Source organism: Colossoma macropomum, unplaced genomic scaffold (assembly GCF_904425465.1).
Source record: "Colossoma macropomum unplaced genomic scaffold, Colossoma_macropomum, whole genome shotgun sequence".
NCBI classification, from domain to species: Eukaryota; Metazoa; Chordata; class Actinopteri; order Characiformes; family Serrasalmidae; genus Colossoma; species Colossoma macropomum.
The window spans coordinates 2,156-17,500 of NW_023494795.1; the positions used below are offsets into that span (position 1 = coordinate 2,156).

A 15,345-nucleotide genomic window follows, 5' to 3' on the forward strand; every position below is an offset into this window, starting at 1 on the left:
TAGTTTCATTGTAAAAACATTAAAATGTGATGAATCAATATTTTGAGAAGGATTATGTACTTTATTAGGTATGAACAGTGTATTGTAGCTCATTACTATGATCAGCTTCTGTAGAGGACGCTGCACTCAGAGGATCTGCACAGAGACTGTGTTACTCCTACAAGCTGGAGTCAGTTTAATACAGTACTTTTAAGGCCCGAATCCACATTTGTTCAAATTTCTGTCCCAGTCTCGTCCACTGATCTCACTCTCATCTTATTCTCTCTCTCTCTCTCTCTCTCTCTCTCTCTCTCTCTCTCTCTCTCTCTCTCTCTTTCTCTGAGTCTGCGAGTGTAGGAAAATGGCAGAGGCCAGTATTTCAGTAGATCAGGACCAGTTCAGCTGTCCAGTCTGTCTGGATCTGCTGAAGGATCCAGTGGCTATTCACTGTGGACACAGTTTCTGTATGGTGTGTATTAATGGCTGCTGGGATCAGGAGGATCAGAGGGGGGTCTACAGCTGCCCCCAGTGCAGGGAGACCTTCACTCTGAGGCCTGTTCTACGCAGGAACAACATGATGGCTAAAATGTTGGAGAAAGTGAAGAAGACAGAACTCCAAGCTGCTCCTCCTGCTCACTGTTACGCTGGACCTGGAGATGTGGAGTGTGATTTCTGCACTGGGAGGAAACGCAAAGCCCTCAAGTCCTGTTTGGTGTGTCTGGCGTCTTACTGTGAAGCTCATCTTAAACCTCACTATCAGTCTCCTGCCTTTAAGAAGCACAAGCTGGTCGAAGCCTCCACATGACTACAAGAGATGATACACTCACATACACACACACACACAGACACACACCCACTCACACACACACACACACAGATACACAGACACACACATACACGAAGATACACACACACACAAACATTACAAACACTCACACACTCACACAAAAACACACACACACACACACATACAGATACACACACACACCCATGCATACTCACACACACACATGCACACACAAATACATAAATATTGTATGATTTAACTATGAATATGTTTGTATATTAATGGTGGAGATTTTGTCGCCTCTAAACTGTTAAATACTGAAATGTGTGAGGAGAGAAAACGTCATTATTCACTACAGACAGTTTATGATTCTTAAAGTACATTTTAAAATAAAAATCTAATGTTTTTCTTTCTTCATTATTTTAGATTTCTGTCGACTGACTCTGGATCCCAACACTGTAAATCATCAACTCAGCCTGTCTGAGCAGAACAGAGTGGTGACAGACAGAGGAGGAGAGCAGCGTTACTCTGACCATCCACAGAGATTTGAGCACTGGAATCAGGTGTTGTGTAAGGAGAGTGTGAGTGGACCCTGTTACTGGGAGCTCGAGTGGAGACAAGGGAAATGGGGGCCGCTCTGCGGTACAGTATCCATATCAGTGTCATATAAAGGGGTCCGCAGGAAAGGATGGGGTAATGAGAGCAGGTTTGGACACAACAATCAGTCCTGGAGTCTGAGGTGTTCTAACACTCTCACTTTCTGGCACAACAACATTCAGACTGAGCTCTGAGCTCCATCATCCTCCAGAATAGGAGTGTATGTGGATCACAGTGCAGGAACTCTGTCCTTCTACAGCGTCTCTGACACAATGACCCTCCTACACACAGTCCACACCACATTCGCTCAGCCGCTCTACGCTGGGTTTGGGCTCAGTCTGAGATCATCAGCTAAACTGTGTGACTCAGTAATGAAATATAGATAAAGAATGAAGGTCGTTTTATGTTGTTGAATGAAAATGAAATATCTAGATTTGGTACTATGATATTTTTGAGATTTAGATTCTTAATATTTGCTGCAGTTATATTATAAATGTAATCAAGGCTTTGATTGAACATCTATTTCACACTTTTAGTCTGCATTACTGTTAAAATCTCACCCATCAGCTCTCAGTCCTGTCTTAAGCCCTGTTGGAGCTGGAATAGTTTGATCTGGGGAGGTACTGTAATCTGAGTGATCAAGCCGAGATCTGTGATTCTAATCCAGTTCAAATCAACATCACAGTAATGTAGCAAAAAAACCGGCTAATAGAAAACACATTCTTCCTTAGCAACCTGAAGAAAAGACTAACAGCCTTTGGGGAAATTACAGAGACGCTTTATCCTGAATGAATCAGCCAGTCAGATCACACACTAATTACACTCCAAGACCTCCTCTGGTAAAACTAATCCAGCTCCAATAGAGCTTTACCTCCATCTGAATATTCAGGGATGTTCATCTGAATGATTATACATGTCATCATTACATCATGGCACGTTTCAGAGCATTATGGGTTACATCACTGTTGAACTGTTCAGTGAAACATACAGTATCTGTGGATTTTTCAGGAGCTACAGATCAAGTGTTGAGAATGTATCATAAATAAGTTCATCGCCCCATTAATCACCTTTATGAATCCATTTATTCCCTCCTCAGTCTGGAACCCAGAAGGGGGTCCTGTCATCTTCCATTGTTCTGTGATGATCTGAATGTTGCTGTTTGAATCCTGAAAAATACAGTAAAGACGTCTGATTAGACTGTACATACATTGTTGATCTAAATAAAGTGAAGCTGAATCAGATGATAAACTTTGCACACTTTCTGATAAAACACGTCTAAAGAGCTCTGAGATGCATTACAGACACAAATGATACAGCTTTCATTACGTCTAACGCCTGATGATTTTACTGGACAGAGCACTGTTTATTCTTACTGTGTGTAAATGTGGGTCTGATTTAAGCCGAGTGGTTTGTAGGAGTTCATCACTCATCCACACCTCCACCTTCAACACAGACTCATTTCTGGACTCTCTGTGAATCTGAACTGGACGTGGTTCCATCAGAATGAGATTTCTGGAATAAAGCTTTACTTTGTGTTTTAAAGCTCTTGTTGAATAAACTAAATAGAAAATGAGGTTTGTGTTGTTTTTATCCTCAGAAGCAAATGGACTCAGTACAGGTCAGTTAGAGAATGTGAGTCCAACAGAGAGACGGTGAGCTGAAGGAGTTCAGATGGACGGTGGTGTCTGTAAAGGAGAGCGCTGGAGTTTATCTGCTGCTCTGTGAAGTGATTGTTGTTCTGAAGGTAAACCTGGAAGACATCTGATCTGAGTAAAGGCAGAGGCTGATAAAGTGGTAAAGGTTGGTTAGATGAGAGTTCAGTTTGGATTAAGACCAACATCATTTACCCCAGGAACGAATACGGTTTATAACATTGAAGGACAACATCTAAAACCGGACTTACTTGACCCAAACTTTATTACTAATCTGTGTATTTCCCTACATCACTGACCAGAGTCCCTCACTGTTACCCAACATAAAACCTGGTGGTGTGATACATATGAGAACTCAGCCATCCAGAAGATCAGATTATCGAAAAAGAGTCACTGGGTTCAAAAGATAAACAGACTCTCCAAAAAGACGTCATGATGCACAATATATTTGATCTCCTGTGTGTTTTGTAGTTCAGGCAAAATGCTCTGACAGAGAAAGTAAAAAAGGACAAACAATAAGAAAACTTATTACATATTTATATTTGTGGGCCAAACTGGCAGAAACTAGACTGCAAGTTCTCTTTCAGAGCAATAAGGCAGAGCTGGCGCCCTCTGGTGGCTGCTACTAAAACATCAGTCACTCTGATAGCAGTTTTGGTCACATTAGATTAATCCAAGTAAAAACATACTGTCAATAAAAGCAACATGTAAACAGATGAATCATTTGTATTATTTTAAGTTATTTTCTCATGTCTGTGATCACAGAAGCAAACTTACACTATATTTCCAGAAGTATTCGCTCGTCTGCCTTCTCATGCATATGAACTTGAGTAACATCCCGTTCTTAATCCAACTCTTCTGGGAAGGCTTTCCACAAGGTTTAGGAGTGTGTTTATGGGAATTTTTGACCGTTCTTCCGAGAGAGCATTTATGAGGTTACACACTGATGTTGGACGAGAAGCCCTGGCTCGCAGTCTCCGCTCTAATTCATCCCAAAGGTGTTCTATCGGGTTGAGGTCAGGACTCTGTGGTGCAGGCCAGTCAAGTTCTTCCACACCAAACTCACTCATCCATGTCTTTATGGACCTTGTTTTGTGCACTGGTGCGCAGTCATGCTGGAACAGGAAGGGGCCAAACTCCCCAAACTGTTCCCACAAAGTTGGGAGCATGAAATTGTCCGAAATCTCTTGGTCTGCTGAAGCATTAAGAGTTCCTTTCACTGGAACTAAGGGGCCGAGCCCAACTCCTGAAAAACAACCCCACACCATAATCCCCCCTCCACCAAACTTTACACTTGGCACAATGCAGTCAGACAAGTACTGTTCTCCTGGCAAGTGTGATTGGTCACTCCAGAGAACACGTCTCCACTGCTCTAGAGTCCAGTGGCGGCGCTTTACACCACTGCATTCGGCGCTTTGCATTGCGGTTGGTGATGTAAGGCTTGGATGCAGCTGCTCGGCCATGGAAACCCATTCCATCAAGCTCTCTACGCTGTTCTTGAGCTAATCTGAAGGCCACATGAGGTTTGGAGATCTGTAGCGATTGACTCTGCAGAAAGTTGGTGACCTCTGCGCACTATGAGCCTCAGCATCCGCTGACCCCACTCTGACATTTTACGTGGCTGACCACTTCGTGGCTGAGTTGCTGACGTTCCCAATCGCTCCCCTTTTGTTATAATACCACTTACAGTTGACTGTGGAATATTTAGTGGTGAGGAAATTTCACGACTGGACGTGTTGCACAGGTGGCATCCGATCACGGTACCACGCTGGAGTTCACTGAGCTCCTGAGGGCGACCCATTCTTTCACTAATGTTTGTAGAAGCAGTCTGCATGTCTAGGTGCTTGGTTTTATACACCTGTGGCCATGGAAGTGATTGTAACACCTGAATTCAATGAACATAAACATGAGCATAAACATAGCCAGCAGGCTAACCTCGCCCTTCAGAATAAGAGTCCTTAGCAGAGTAAATGCCGCAGAACACATAACCTGGAGTTAACATGTAAAGCTTTTCTCAAACACACTACAATATTTATAGCTATTAATACTCTCTTTATGACGAGTCTAATAAGTCTACAAGTCTATAGATTTAAATGTAGAAATACAGTTTAATTGCAGTGACATTCAGAATTCAGATAATTTTTTTCAGAATTTTGTTTTCAGTTACAGCACTAAGTCTGAGCAGCGTATTGTAGCTCATTACTGTGAACAGCTTCTGTCTGTGTTTCTCCTACAAACTGGAATCAGTTTAATCCATTACTTTTAAGGCCCAACTCCACATTTATTCTTTCAAAATTCTGTTCCTGACTCGTCCTCGTATCTCGATCTGCTCTTATTTTCTCTCTCTCTCTCTCTCTCTCTCTCTCTCTCTGTCCCTCCACCCTCTCTGTGCAGCGCTTTAACTCACACAGAAGCAGGAAGTCCCTCCTACTCAGTTCAGAGAAAGTGAAACTGATCTCAGAGTGCTGCTCTCTCTCTCTCTCTCTTTCTCTCTCTCTCTCTCTGTCTGCAGGAAAATGGCAGAAGCCAGTATTTCCGTAGATCAGGACCAGTTCAGCTGTCCAGTCTGTCTGGATCTGCTGAAGGATCCAGTGACACTTCACTGTGGACACAGTTTCTGTATGGTGTGTATTAACAGACACTGGGATCAGGAGGATCAGAGGGGGGTCTACAGCTGCCCCCAGTGCAGAGAGACCTTCACTCCGAGGCTGGTTCTACGCAGGAACAACATGCTGGCTGAAATGGTGGAGAAAGTGAAGAAGACAGAACTCCAAGCTGCTCCTCCTGCTCACTGTTACGCTGGACCTGGAGATGTGGAGTGTGATTTCTGCACTGGGAGAAAACGCAAAGCCAGTGAGTCCTGTTTGGCCTGCATGGCGTCTTACTGTGAAGCTCATCTTAAACCTCACTATGATGTTCCTGCTTTGAAAAAGCACAAGCTGGTCAAAGCCTCCACACGACTGCAGGAGAAGATCTGCTCTCAACATGACAAACTGATTGAGATCTACTGTCGTACTGACCAAAGCTGCATCTGTTATTTGTGTACAATGCATGACCACAAAGGCCACGATACAGTTGCAGCTGCAGCAGAGAGAACCGAGAAACAGGTGAGAAACAGAAATATTTTAGAACTAATTCAATGTAACTGTATTGTTAAACTAGAATCGGCTGCATTGACAGCTTCATAATTTAAAGTACTGAGTAGAAAGAGCTTATTAAAAATACTCTTTGGGCAGGTTCACGGTTTTCCCGCCAAGTTGAGCTTGTTTGAAAATGTAGTAGCGGGTGAAAAGTCATGTGATGCGTTGTTTAGCTACTTCCAGAATTTACTGAAACCAATGACAGTTTGTCATATAAGTGTTTAAATAGCTGCAAATAGGCATTTAGTAGCCTAGAGAGAGATAGGGAGAAAAGAGAGAGAGACAGAGAGAGAGAAAGAGAGAGAGAGCTGCAAGATAACAATAGCTGGCTTGACACAAACAGCAATGAAAGCGAAACTTAAGCCAGTTGTAAAGGGGGTCAATGAGGTCTAGTAGCAGTACTTGGACAATATAGTTGTAATGTAGCTTAAACCCATCCTCAAGGCGAGTATTGTTACTTGGGTGAAATTAAAATTAAAATTAAATTAGTAAACTAAAAGTACCTTAAACTAAATAAATAAAATCATTTGAACATCTAAGTAAAAGCTGTACCCTTTTCTCATAAGTTTAATAGTATAAGAATATGTACAGTTCTAGGCAAAAGTCATAAAGCAGCCTAGAAAACTGTTTAAAACAATTTATCTTGGCCGTTAAGGTGTTTTTGCCAGTTATTGATATGATAGTTATAAGAATATAGTTAGAAGAACACTTCATTTTTAAGTTTTTCCTTGAAAATGGATAACACAGAGACATGCATGAAACCATAATGTATTTTTTATTTATATATTTGTTTTTATTCTAATGTATTTTTAAATAAACATTTACTACTTAAATGAATAAACGTTAACTTATAATTATCTCAGATTGCCTAAAATTTTGCACAGTGTAGTGAACACCACCATCTGGTTGAACCAAAGTCACTCCTGTGTACAAGAACTTTCCACATTCCCCGAACTAAAAGCTTTGGCTCCACAAAGTCTGAGGTAAAAGCCATAAAACAGGATTAAGTTGCCAACAAGTTTTACAGCTTAAAAGGACATTACTATGGGAGTCTGGACACTGTGGGAGGTTATCAACCCCCCTTGCTCCATAAGGCATACCAGGCAGCTATAAATCCCTGCCGGGAATCCAGCTGCAGGCCTCAGCAAACTTCTAATTAAATTTGTAATTTACAAGAAATCAAGTTTCCAAAGTGCGCACCAATACAGAATTGCTACCATTCAACAGGGTTCATTTCAAGAAGTCTGGAGACCCCAAAAACTTGTTGCTTTGTTTGTTTAATTATCAACGTTTATATAATCTGTAAGCAATTCTATTTGTTTTATTAGTCTTATTGTTATGTGTGTTACCTAAAACCTGTATCTTTTTCTTCTATTAAATGCTAGAAACACGTAGTGTATAACTTTGTTAACAGACCGAGACAACCATTTCATTGTAATGAGTTTAGACCATTGACAAATATGTATCCTGAATGTGGTTTTCTTTTCTTTTCTATCTTTTGTTCTTTTTCTTTCGTTGTCTAATTTATTTCTTCATGCATTGGGTCATATTTAGACCTTACAGGCAAAAATTACCTGTGATTTTGAAAGTTAAACCGATTTGATGATATAAGAATGTTTCTTTTTCTTTGTTTAAAACTAACTGAAACAAAGAAGGCAGTGATTCTGGGGAAGGCGTTCCTAAAAGTACAAACAATCAGAGTTGGAAACAATTAATAGCTAATTAACCGTTTGAGTGCACCACAAATTTTGGGAGGCCTGCGTTCTCAACAAAAAGATAGCTAAATGTCTAAGTTTGTGCTGGCCTTGGTCAGAAAGACAGGTCAGAAGTCTTAGAATGCTAAAATTTCGGATCTGAAACCTTTGTTTGTTTTTGTAACTTGTCTGTCCGTCTATACACCTTAAGTTTAAACCACGCTTAGAGAAGGAAGGTGGATATTTCTTGTCGGGCCAGTGAGAATATATCCATAACTTTCGATTCTGCTAAAGAGAGGTAGTTAGTTAAATTAGTATCACCAGCCTCAGAACCCTGATTGCAACCTGAACCTCGCCAGCGGAGTGGGAGCAGTTCTGACACCACGGAGACCTGGCATTGCACCCAGAGCCACGCACTGATCTGTGAGCAGACTGACCATTGAAAGGCTGCCCAAGCTCCACCCTCAAACAGCCACGAGACGCCTCCACCCAGTCACTGATGGAAAGGCGCGTGGCCCACACGGAGACGCAGCATTCGTGACCAGCAAGGAGATGAACCAACGCGTGAGCTCCAGCGTTCAATCGAACCTGTCCTGAGACAACCCCTCCTAAAGTCAGCCCCTCGACTCCAACGGACACTGGTTCCTTCAGTTTGCAGTCAGGGCCCTGACGCCAATTTATTTAATTAGAAAACTTGTAATACACATATCCACCCATATAGTATCCCCGTCCACACTTAGGTTAATTCTCTAGAGGCCCTTTCATGTACAAGTTTTGAGCAGCTTCCCAAGAAACACAGCCTCATACTATTTAGCTATGAATCACTTTACTCGAGCTATTTATTCTTTTGACTTTCATGATTTTTTGTTTTATTTTATGTTGTTTATCATTGAATGTAGACCAAAAGTAGTTTGATATTTAGCCAATAAATTCCCTTGTATTGAAGCATCCTTGGCACTAACGTTTCTCTCTCTTGCCCTGGTCTGTAGACTTCAAATAAATCTGGGTTACCTCACACCCTTATCTAAGGTTCCTGCTACAACAGTATTACTTAAACACAGTTTACAGCCTGTTTCTTTCACGATGGACTACTTTAAATTGTGGACTAATTTCAGCATCTGGTTTTAAGCACACTTTGGGCTGGAGAGTTCTGCTAGACCTGGCAACCCTAGCTTTGGGTCTATCTTTGACACACACTGCGTGTTGTGTGAAATGCAGTGATCTTGTGACGATGTATGGTCTTGGCCAATAAACAAAAAGACAAATCTAGTTTGAAAATTGTTTGAAAGCCGATGGAAATATCTTTGTCTCTCTGTGCAGGTTAATGTGCCTCCCCCTCTTCCGGAGAATATTGACTCTTTGTCGATCTGTAATGGAACTGTAGATATGGTAAAATGATCATACGTAGTGTGGTAAGAAAGCTAGCAACAGTCACGGCAGCAAGTCAGGTTTTTATTGTTGATCAAACAGTGAACAGCTGATTAAATAGTTATGCTCAAATGTCATCTACATGAAGTTTGTTTAAGCCATAAATTGACTATAAATATAGTTGTATTTAGCAAAAATGTAACACAAACATAAACCGATTTCACTGTGACGCGTGTGTTGGGTCCAATGTGAAATAACAAGTGTCAGAGAGGTTCTCGAATAGTGATTTCAGTATTCGAATACTGGCACTTCCAACAGTTAACTAAGTACTCCAGTACTCTTGCACATGCCTAGTCAACAAGCCAAACTCCTCAGCAAACATTTGATCAGCAAAAAGAGCGTATGTTGTGTTTTGGATGCTGGGATGCTGGTCAACCAGCCTCACCAAGCTAGGTGACCAGCTAAACCAGCACCAGACCAGCATAGACCATGTTAGAACATAATGGAACACAAACTGGTCTATGCAGTTTCTGCAGGGTTGCCAGGTTTACTGAACTTTAACACTCTTGCAGCTATTATTACAAATTTGTAGGTCAATAATTACAAACATCTGAATATAATTTATTTCTCAGAATCAGCTGGAGGAGGTTCAGAGGGAATGTCAGCAGAGACTCCAGGAGAAAGAGAAGAAGCTGCAGGAGCTGAAACAGGCTGTGGTCACTCTTAAGGTGAGTAGTGGGCAGAGATCTGCTGGACCAGCTGTTTCACAGCTCACTCAGACTCTCCTCCAGTCAGACAGTGAGGAGTCCAGTGTTGGACACTTAGAGATAAAAATATCCAAGGGAAGCGATTTTTTGTGTCAGATGAGAAAAAGAAGCTCCTTCTTCTGGAAGCTGCTTCATGTTGCATGTTGATGATCGGTTCTCTTTACATGAGGTATTTTTTCCATGTGCCAACATGTCGTGTGTCAAAAAAAATATTTTTCATTGGTCCCTGAACCTACACTCGTAAAAAAAGATGGGTCTTCAAAGGTTTTTTAGTAAAAAAAAAATGGTTCTATGTACAACCATGAACACTCGAAGAACCCTATGGATGATTAAAAGGTTCTTTGCATTGTGAAAGTGTTCTTCAGATTTATGGAGAATGTGCTCTAGATGGTTCTCTATAGAACCTTTTGAAAAGGGTTCTCCTATGTCAAGCTTGCAAAATAGAAGAACCTTTTTTGGTGCTATACAGAACCCTTTGTAGGACCAATGTCTTTACTAAGAAACCCTTGACAAACTGTCTTTTTTAACAGTGTAGCTAGCATCGACAAGAATAGTTTGCCTAGTTAGCAAAAAAGATGCATCAGAAACAAGCGCATTTTATAGTTTACAGCCAAAAAAATTTAACCACATTACTAAATAATACAGCATTTGACCAGCGTCATCAATAATAAACTCCTGGGAACATTAACTGCTGAGGTCTTGCCTTTGAAATTTTGCAATTAATTTTTAAAATTGTCACTAGATGACGCTGTCTGTCTATTGAATAAATGTGTTTTTAAACTTTAAATATTATCACTGCATCTTGTCTGTCTGTGTCCTAACAGCGCTCTGCACAGGCAGCAGTGGAGGACAGTGACAGGATCTTTACTGAGCTGATCCGCTCCATTGTGAAAAAGCGCTCTGAGGTAACAGAGCTGATCAGAACTCAGGAGAAGAACCAGCTGAGACAAACTGAAGAACTCCTGGAGAACCTGCAGCAGGAGATTGATGATCTAAAGAGGAGAAACACTGAGCTGGAGCAGCTTTCAGTCACAGAGGATCACATCCATTTCCTCCAGGTAACCATCACTCACCTACAGAGGAACCTATAAGGCAACAATATCTCTACTTGTCAGAGCTCATATACATTTCTTTAGACTAACTTGTTCAGAGATTATCTGTTGTTCTTGTTCTTCTTCATCTCTCTTCATTCTGTACTTTTCGTCCTGTAGGGTTTCCAGTCTCTGAGAGCCTCTTCTGGATGTGAGGACTCCTCCAGCATCACTGTCCATCAACATCCCTCATTTGATGGAGTGAGGAAATCTCTCTCTGATCTGAAAAAGAGACTAGAGGAATTCTGCAAGGAGGAGTTCAGGAAAATCTCTCCACATGGTAAGAGGAGCTTCTTTACATCACCAGGGACAAATGCATAAGACACACAAAATTTATTCATATTCAATATCTGTTGTCATGATCATCATGTATTTGCATGCATTCTGTACATCCCGGACGAGCCCCCAATTTATGATGTGACCTGGTCTAGGTTGGGCCGCAACATAAAGTGACCTCCATGCCCTCCAGGTTCCCCGACTCACACATACAACAGTCCATATGTGGGGATTATTTTTTTCCTTGACATCCACTCATGATATTTGTGTGATATACCAAAAACAGTCCTAATGACTTTTCAATTTTTTATCTCTCTTCATCTTTTTGGGTTAAACAGGCTTTTGGTGTTTTGCCTTTAAGATAGGTATATGTTGATGATCTCTGTTCTGATTGGTTGTCTTGTATTGCACCTCATTTAGGAAGTAGTCCAGGCTGAAGCGCTCACTAGAACGTAAGCATGAATGGGTGGAGCTAAACTGCTGTAGGCTGCTTATGATTTAGTAATTACATAAACGAATAATGTAAACTGGCCGAGTTACACGAGTGAGGAATGAAGGCCTGGACATGCTGGCAGTTCCTGTGCATTTAAGAGGTTAATAAAGTGACCTTTACTTCATTGCTTATATGTCAGGGTAACAGAGTTGTATATCTGTTATCTGCTTCTTTCTTTCTCAACAGAGCATTTGGGTCTTCATTCATTCTGTTAAATCAGTGTGTTTGTGTGTCTCCACAGCTGCAGCAGTTCAGACGATCTTATCCTCAGAGCCAAAAACCAGAGAAGATTTTCTACAGTGTATGTAGAACACACAAACAAATACACAAATATTGTATCATTTAACTATGACTGTGTATTTATATCTTCGTGTTAGACATTAGGCGCAAAGCCTTTGATCCTGTCAACCATGTAAAATCATGGAATGTCCTCAGGAAAATGGGAATGCCAGAACATCTCATCATTGTACACTGATCAACAAGCCACAGTCATGATAGAAAATGGACACAAAAGACTAGTTCCACATTAGCAAAAGAGTCAGACAAGGCTGCCCACTATCTCCATACATATTCAACCTGTATGCAGAACATAGAATGAGAGAAGCAGGACCAGAGCAAAATGATGAATCCTAAAATGAGGATTTAGGATTGCTGGAAGACGCATCATCAACGTTCGATAAACAAATGATAGAATACTCATAGTGGAATATCTGGAAGACCCTAAGGCCCTTGCAAAGAGGGTTAAAGAACAGAATAAAAAGCCTTCTTGAAAACAAAGGTGAACCATTACCTTTTACTGCTGGGCAGCTTTCACTTCCTTTGATCAATTATTAACAACAAAGGATCCAACAAATATGACCCAGATCACTAGACAGAATGAGGTTGGAGGAGCAACTGCAACAGTCTACGTCTACAAAGAAAGATCAGAACTGTCCAGACTGTGGTCTCCTCTGTGATTCTTTATGGATGCATAGCTGGACATTAAACAAGCAAGAGTGGAAAAGTAATAATGCCTTTGAACCTCATTTCTCCAACTAAAACTCTCTTATTTTGAACATATTCTCAGAAGAACCATTTCAGTGGAAAAGACCACTAGAACAGTTGTAATTAAAAAGGAAGAGGACGAATAGCAACAAGATGGATGGATAGCAATCATGAATCAGACGTTCAGCTACCTGAAGACCCAAACAGAAGACAGGATATTCTGAAGAAACACTATCCATGTGGTCACTAGGAGTGGGGATTAACGAATATATAAAGTGTTAAATATACAAATGTGTAATGTGCAAAAGTACGTAATTATACACTGACAAGAAGTGTACTTTTTAAAATAACTATATTCTGTAAATAAAAAGTAAAAACTCATTTATTTCCCCTTATTTTAGATTTCCGTCAGCTGAGTCTGGATCCCAACACAGTAAATCATGAAATCGGTCTGTCTGAGAAGAACAGAGTGGTGAAGTACAGAGGAGGAGAGCAGCGTTACTCTGACCATCCAGAGAGATTTGACTGCTGGTACCAGGTGTTGTGTAAGGAGAGTGTGAGTGGACGCTGTTACTGGGAGGTTAAGTGGAGTAACTGGGTGTCCATATCAGTGTCATATAAAGGGATCAGCAGGAAAGGAGATGGTAATGAGAGCAGGTTTGGATTCAACAATCAGTCCTGGAGTCTGTGGTGTTCGTCCACTCTCATTTTCTGGCACAACGGCATTAAGACTGAGCTCTCAGCTCCATCGACCTCCAGAATAGGAGTGTATGTGGATCACAGTGCAGGAACTCTGTCCTTCTACAGCGTCTCTGACACAATGACCCTCCTACACACAGTCCACACCACATTCACTCAGCCGCTCTATGCTGGGTTTGAGGTCCACAGGGGAACTGCAAGGCTGTGGGATTTCAAGTGTGCATATTGTAGTTACCTTATAGGTACATTCAAGTAATTATTTACAGTGCTGTTGTGTTAATTGACAGTGATGGAAATATGAATATTGTCATAGTGGAGACCAACAGAACTGAGTCCTAGTCAAGACCGAGACCTGGATACATTGAGGCGAGACTTTTTAGTAGTTGAGTCAAAGTCAAGACAGAGAAAATATTTTTCAAAAAGAATGATAAATATATGTTAGCTAATAACATTTTATCATATATTTTGTCAGAAAAAACATCAAATAATCAGAGGTGGAAAGTGACAAATTATATTTACTCTCATCGCTGCACTTGAGTATAGTTTTCCCTGTAAAGGTACTCTTTGGAGTAAAATTGAATTATAGTGCTTTTACTTTAGTTAATATTAATGAAACACTTTTATTTGGTTACTTTAATTTTTAATAAGTTTACAGGGTAAAAATGAATAATGCACATGTCAGCTCATAAACCAATTAGCAGGAAGCACAGTTAAATTTAAAAGATTCAGTTCTGAAAGCCATTTAAAAAGCAGAGCATCTCCCAGCCTCAACAACACTACAGAGAGGCAGCAGGTTTAGAGCAGAAAGAGGTGAATGTTACCAGCACAAAGAACTTTATCCAAGCTGTCATCTTCATTGATTTTCAAATAAACTGAAGTAAACAGCATTAATATCAGCTGCTAAATCTGCCCTCCAAAATAAGGACAGATCTCCGCTTTCACTACTCAGCTTCAGCCTGTGGGAGCAGCTAACTAACCAGCTAATTCCAGCTGAACAAGTAACTTCTGTGTTTACTATTTTCTGCTAAATTGGCAGGAATTTATTAAACTTAAAATCTGTTGAGCATATTTTATTGTAAGTGCCTGCTAGTTAACAAGCCACTTTAGTTAACACTGCCTGCGGTATTTCTTCATAAAACATTAATACTTAAACTAAATTTGATCAGTCAAGCTTTACTGGTTGGTCTACTAGGCCCAATCTTACAGCCGCTACTGGCTCCATCGCTGGGTACACTTAACTAATAGGACTGTATTCTGCCCTCATGAACTGTCTGACCAGTTCATTGGAGAACTAACAACAAACTAATCAGTGCTGAATGAGAACATGACTCTCAGTCTTTGCTCCTCTGAAGGCTTAAATGTTGTCTCTCTTTATCGTTTTACTTAATGTGACAGAATATGTTAATGGGTGAGTTAAACATCAAGTGGTATTTGTATGAATTATATTTAATTAACATTATTAGTTTTATATTAAATTGATGTATGTAGTGTTGATGTGAAAACAAATATTAAAGCATGACAAAGACTTTTTAGGAATATTTGAGATGGAATTTCAGTTGCTGTGAATAACCAGCCTCCATGTCCACCCCCCCCCCACCACCACCACCACAACCTGGCCCACTGAAATCTCACTCTAAAAAATGGCACCCCTGTTACTGAGCCTAATGAGAACAGCTTCTGTAGAGAAGCTGGATCCGCACTGATACTGCATCTCTTCTACACTTTAAATGACTCCACAACTTTTTTTATTTCTTATACCCCACTCACTTAAGAATTCCACCTCTTTTCTATGCTCCTTCCTGTCTCTCCTCTCTTTCC

General features: G+C 40.7%; 3 protein-coding genes across 6 annotated transcripts in view; all 3 read left to right on the forward strand.

The window, feature by feature from the left end:
* The first annotated feature begins 328 nt into the window (after positions 1 to 328).
* Positions 329 to 784, forward strand: LOC118816056 (E3 ubiquitin/ISG15 ligase TRIM25-like). The gene has a single exon (XM_036582562.1). The coding sequence runs from the start codon at positions 341 to 343 to the stop codon at positions 782 to 784; it is 444 nt and encodes a 147-aa protein (XP_036438455.1). The 5' UTR covers positions 329 to 340.
* A 4,683-nt stretch (positions 785 to 5,467) lies between these two features.
* The window catches only part of LOC118815163 (tripartite motif-containing protein 16-like), a 16,396-nt gene continuing 6,518 nt past the window's right edge, over positions 5,468 to 15,345 (forward strand). For 2 of the 4 annotated variants that reach the window (XM_036581087.1, XM_036581089.1), the window contains exon 1: positions 5,468 to 6,122. In XM_036581087.1, the coding sequence (XP_036436980.1) occupies positions 5,532 to 6,122 (591 nt within the window). In that variant the 5' untranslated portion in view covers positions 5,468 to 5,531. Of the gene's footprint in view, positions 6,123 to 10,930; positions 11,043 to 15,345 lie in introns of those variants that run through there. The other 2 variants (XM_036581088.1, XM_036581090.1) reach the window with 1 other exon arrangement.
* The window catches only part of LOC118815166 (stonustoxin subunit beta-like), a 2,732-nt gene continuing 117 nt past the window's right edge, over positions 12,731 to 15,345 (forward strand). The window contains exons 1-2 of the mRNA XM_036581092.1: positions 12,731 to 13,135; positions 13,230 to 15,345. The exon at positions 13,230 to 15,345 is cut by the window's right edge and continues 117 nt beyond it. Of these exons, the coding sequence (XP_036436985.1) occupies positions 13,126 to 13,135; positions 13,230 to 13,783 (564 nt within the window). The 5' untranslated portion in view covers positions 12,731 to 13,125 and the 3' untranslated portion in view covers positions 13,784 to 15,345. The remainder of the gene's footprint in view (positions 13,136 to 13,229) is intronic.

Excerpts from the sequence above, each read along its gene's own strand:
- LOC118816056 (XM_036582562.1), top strand. The coding sequence starts at position 341 with ATGGCAGAGGCCAGTATTTCAGTAGATCAGGACCAGTTCAGCTGTCCA.